The 5,176-nt window shown below is 45.6% G+C and overlaps 1 protein-coding gene across 1 annotated transcript; it reads right to left on the bottom strand.

The window, feature by feature from the left end:
- Positions 1-1,947: 1,947 nt before the first annotated feature.
- Positions 1,948-3,412, bottom strand: Bex3 (brain expressed X-linked 3). The gene is made up of 3 exons (XM_004659177.3): positions 3,353-3,412; positions 2,892-2,973; positions 1,948-2,551 (listed from the first exon to the last, which is right to left on the bottom strand). The coding sequence occupies exon 3, from the start codon at positions 2,522-2,524 to the stop codon at positions 2,189-2,191; it is 336 nt and encodes a 111-aa protein (XP_004659234.1). The 5' UTR covers positions 2,525-2,551; positions 2,892-2,973; positions 3,353-3,412; the 3' UTR covers positions 1,948-2,188.
- Between the last annotated feature and the right edge of the window lie 1,764 nt (positions 3,413-5,176).

The following is a 5,176-nucleotide window of genomic DNA, read 5'->3' as shown; positions in this document are numbered from 1 at the left end:
ATTGTAGATTAATCCTATGAATTAATGACTAAATAAATAAATGCTTCATACATACTATATCAAGCACTGTGCCAGACACTGAGCTTAAAGGTGACTAAGGCAGAATTATGGTAAAGGGGCAGGGCATGGACTTGCATAGAAGTTGTAATGCATAATTTAATTTTAGCATCATAAATTAACAATAAATGATAATGAATTAATATGATATTTAGGAAGAGAAAAACAGTACTGATACAGTGAGTATTTAATGTATCCCAATTTTAGAATTATGTAGTCACTATGGAATCAGGCAAGGTAATTCAGATCATAATATTTATTCAATAGTGTGAATTCTGCCAGTTTCTCTATGTTGTCATTACACAAATGTATGAAAATCACCTGGAGGAAGCAGTGGTTTCTGACTCTGATGGAGAAAACAGCAGGAAGTGGGAAGGACATGCAAGTGTCAGAATTGCAAACATTTCTCCTTATGTGCAGCGAAGGAGGTCTGTGTTCCCCTAAGTACTAACAGATTAAACAATTTAAACAATTTGGATATTAACTTCAGCCCTTTGTGATAGGCTTCCTTAGAAGTGCATGTAATAATTTGCAGATCAGTAGTCACTTGCCTTCAGCCATTTACAGTCAATTAGGAATAGTCTTGAACATGAGTTTCTAAACTTCATTATACTTAGCTAATCAAAATAATTAATAATTTAATATCTACTTAGCCAGGCTCCGTACCAGAAGAGCTGCAGAATGATTAAGACAAACTCAGTCTAGAGAAGAGCACACATTTGTGTAGAAATCATTATGCAAAATATTTAACATAGGTTTTAAGAGCTCACAATGCACTTTCATGTTTCAAGTGTGGAAGGGATAAAGACAATGTTTCAGCTTTAAAAAAATGTGTATAATTTACATTTCTGGGTAAGTCTATTATTGGGTGAGCAGGCATGTTGAGTCTATTTTAGAAAATTCACACCAAGGGTAAAAACAAAAGCAAGAATAAAGCCCTCAGCCTATTTGTCTTCTGGAGGTTTGCAGTAATACAGTTCTGACACAGCCTGGTGAAATGCCTAGCTCTATCTCTCGAACTAGACCCATTGCATTTATGCCTGAGTTCTTTCAATGGATGTATAATGGGCTGGGGATACGGCTCAGCTGTTTAAGGCCCTTGCTTGCAAAGCCTGCTGGCCCAGGTTCAATTCCCATATTGCCCAGTTAAGCCAGATGTAAACTGGACACATAAAAATAAAACCAGAAAGGGCCATTTTGTGAAGAATCAATATAAGCCCAAGAACCATGGAAATTGTATTCACCTGGAGAAAGTACAAAGACATTCTCTGTACTATTATATATGTCAGCATGGAGCTTTGAATCACTAGGGACACCTGAGAGTTCAGTTTTCGCTACATTGAGGACTATAGATAGACCATCAGAGTACAGGAACAACAATCAACAAAAGAGAATGAATGACTATATGGCAGCAATCAGAGAAGCAGGGCTCTAATAAGAGGGAAAACAGGGAGGAAGTCACCTATTTTGGCTGTGTTGACTTGGGAGCATGGATAAGAACTCTCTTCAGTTCTCTCCAAGTACCTGATGGGGGCCTAGGGTCTGTTAAATGCTGAGGAGTTGGACAGGAAGCCAAGTCAACATAGTCCCGCATTTGATGCGTTCCATTTCACAGTCACATAAGACAGTCAATGAAACCTATTTCACAGACATGAATTCTTCAAATAAACATACCTATAATAAAGGGCTTACTCTTCAAATTTAAGCCAATAATTATGAACCTGCATGATATTCACTCATTGAAAAATTATTTTTTCTTATTAAGTGCCAGGTAAAAGTCACATGCCTACCACAAACACATATGCCCAATGAACAATTGTATTTAATTTGGAGGGGAGGGTGCTTGTGTTTTATTTATGTATGCTTCTGAGACAATAATTAATGTCTAAGTTGCTTTTTAACTGCTTTATTAACTTTACATTTTTCATGCAAATGGGTAAAACTACTGTTGACAGAAACTTACACCAATTGTAAAGGCAATCTCCAATTAGAAGCTGGCAATACAAGACCCACCTGACACATGGAAATAACAGATTCACAGCAAACAGATGGGTAAAGGCATAACAGGAAAATGCAGGGAACAGGAGAACCAGCAGGAATCACAGTATCAATATCATGGAAAATGGAAAAGTCAGGGCATAAGGCAAAATTCATCATGATGGTCATGGTGATTGGAGAGCTCCCCCATAAGGATGCGCAAGCAATTCCTCAGCTGTAACTCCCTAAGTTTCCTCCTGATTTCCCGCATCTCCTCCATGAACATTTCCATATCATCTCCATCTCCACCCAGCCCGTCATTGATCTGCCTATTTGGTATGGCCCATCGAAAATTAGGGGCAAGTCGGCGACCCTGTCCTCGTCTGTTATTTCCTGCAGGTTGGTGGCCTTCACCTCCCCCTAAAGGCCGCTCTTCTCCATTCCGCAGAGGCTGCTCCATTTCTTCGTTTTCCTGGTGTATATTTGCCATGATGAGATTTTTTTCCTGGTTGTTATTCTTTGAACACAAGGACAAGGGAAAAACACTGAATGCGTGATGTACAGACCAGCAAGATTCAGAGCCTGATATCAAAACTGTCTTTAAAAAAAATGTTGCTTTTCCCCTCACCTTAGAAGCTCCAAGCGCCCTCTAGGGAGCCTCCAATTCGAGCCCCTCCCCCTAGCCCTCTTTTCCCTCCCACCTCCAAAGCCCACCATTTTTTTTTCCTTTCCCAGAGCTCTGGAGGCACCAAAATGGAGGACTGACATGGAGGGAGGGGGCTGTGACTGGGGTCTCAGATGGACTTTTCCATAGGTTCCTCTACCACCGTCCCACTAGCAATGGTCCCTGCACCGACCTGGGCCTATCCTTGACGTCTCTCCCTCCTCCTCCAGACTCTGTCTTCGAGGTGCACCGCCGAGCCCCTCAGTCCCGCCGACCTGCAGAAGGCCAGGGTGGGGTGGGAGAGCGAGGAGGGCTGCAGCCCAGCGCTAGGTGCCGATCCCCTCCTCCCTGCCACGACCGTGACTCTTTCCCGCCACCCGGGTCCTGCCCCCCTCCCTCGGTGGGCGCAGTTTTCCCGAGGCGAGGCGAGGCGAGGCGACTCGGGGCAGTTTGCCTGCGCTGTTCTTTGGGGTGCTGACACTCCCCCGAGAGCCCGCATCCCCGTGCCAGGGGCCTGTTGCGGTGCTCGCGCGCGCGGGCGGACGGGCGGGGAGGCGCGCACGGCAAGGAGTGTCCCGGAAGCCGCTGGTGCCGCTGCACTGGTCGCCGGGGTGCGGGCCGGGGTGCGGCGCGCGGGCCCCAGGGGGCCCTTACCTGCTCCGCTTTCCCCGGGCCCGATGCCAGCCCGCCGTGCGCAGGGCAGCGGGGAGCTGGTAGCCAGACGCGAGTGACGACTGCACCCAGGGCTGCGTCGCTTTGCAGCCCCGGGTCACGTGAGGGCCGCGCGTCATCGCCGGGCTCAGCCGCCCCCCACCCAGGGCGGCCGGTGCAGCGGGAGGCCCCTCCCGCCCCCTGCGGCCCCCGAGCGCACGCGCGGAACGGCCCCAACCCCGGTGCTCACAGCCCGTCACTCAGCTAGGTCCTCGCCAATCTAAGGGCCCACAAGTGGCATCACTGTCTTGTGGTTGGGCTTGGCCCTTCTCTAGTTACCAGGAGAGTCTGAATCATCCTCCACCACTCCCTCCCACTCTAGCCAGGTCTTGGTTTCAACTCTGTTTCTTGGGCACCTTTTTTCTCCTTCGTTTTATATTCACCTAGGTCATGTGCTTATCCCAGGACCCCATCCCCATAAACCTGGAAGTGGATTGGGCTGTTTAAGTTTCTCTTTATTTCCTTTAAAAATAAACATGCTTTATAAAATTGTAAATTATGAGATTTATTTTTTTTATATATTTTTATTATTTACTTATGAAAGAGTGAATAGGCACACTAGGGCCTCCAGCCCCTGCAAATGAATTCGAGTTGCATGCCACCACCTTGTGCATCTGGCTTATATGGTACACCTGAGAATTGAACCTGGGTTGTTAGGCTTCACAGGCAAGCACCTTAACCACTAAGCCATCTCTCCAGCCCCTGTTTTTGTTTTTGCAATGTTGGAGATTGAATCTGTATTCCCATGTTTACTTGATAGGTAAGTACTTTACCAATAAGCTGCATTTCAGCCCTCCTCCACCGCCAGCTTTTTATTTAACTTTTGTTTAAAATTTTGGGAAAGTGCCTCTCTAAAGTTTCCAGGTTAGCCTTGAACTTACATCCCTTCTGCCTCAATTTACCTTCTCACTAGGATTACATTACAGGTCTGCACCCCCAAGCCCAGCAAGCTTTCACATTTGAAAGAAATAATTCATCCTGCAGAATGAAAAAAGAAACTTGTTTATATTAACCTGGATGTACCATACAAAATCATTTTCTCCAGGCTTCATATAACATCATTTTTAAAACACACATTACTAGTCTGTTTAAATGTTTCTTTTAAAAAGTGGGACTGTCCAGTGTGGTTGTGCACACCTTTAATCTCAGCACTCGGGAAGCAGAGATAGGAGGATCACTGTGAGTTCAAGGCCACCCTGGGACTACATAGTGAATTCCAGATCAGCCTAGGCTAGAGCAAGACCCTTTCTCAAAAAAAAAAAAAAAATTGGCCTTGGTTTCCCACCAGGAATAGATGGTAAGACCCTATTACTGAAGACTCCACATACTTGGGCTGCAAGGCCACTGAGAAATCCTGCTGGAACTGAGCTGATAACCTCCTCCATGTAGATCAGCTTACAGAAAGCTGGAAGAAGCCATTCTACATGTGGTTCAATGGGAGAAAGAGATACCACCAGTGAAGATACTCAACAGTGGACACTGCAAGCCTTATAATTGGCCAGCCAGGCCAAATGAGCCAACGGGTGCAATAGTGGCACGTCTGTCATGGTGGAAACCAACTGCCCTCCAATTGGACTGGAGGCCCACTCCATGGGAGGGAATACATCCCTGATACTGAAAACTTAAAACAGGGGTAGTCATGAGCCCTAGGGGTGTAACATCTGCTGATGTCTGAGAAAATGTATATACTGTGCTTATAAAACTGCCCAGTAAGCACTTCTCTTAATATTTATATCCTTATATTAATGCTACTCTCACTTTGGGTAG

The sequence above is a fragment of the Jaculus jaculus genome, chromosome X, assembly GCF_020740685.1.
Source record: "Jaculus jaculus isolate mJacJac1 chromosome X, mJacJac1.mat.Y.cur, whole genome shotgun sequence".
Taxonomy (NCBI): Eukaryota; Metazoa; Chordata; class Mammalia; order Rodentia; family Dipodidae; genus Jaculus; species Jaculus jaculus.
Note: the sequence above shows the minus strand (reverse complement) of the source record. Positions and strands in the feature narration are given on the sequence as shown.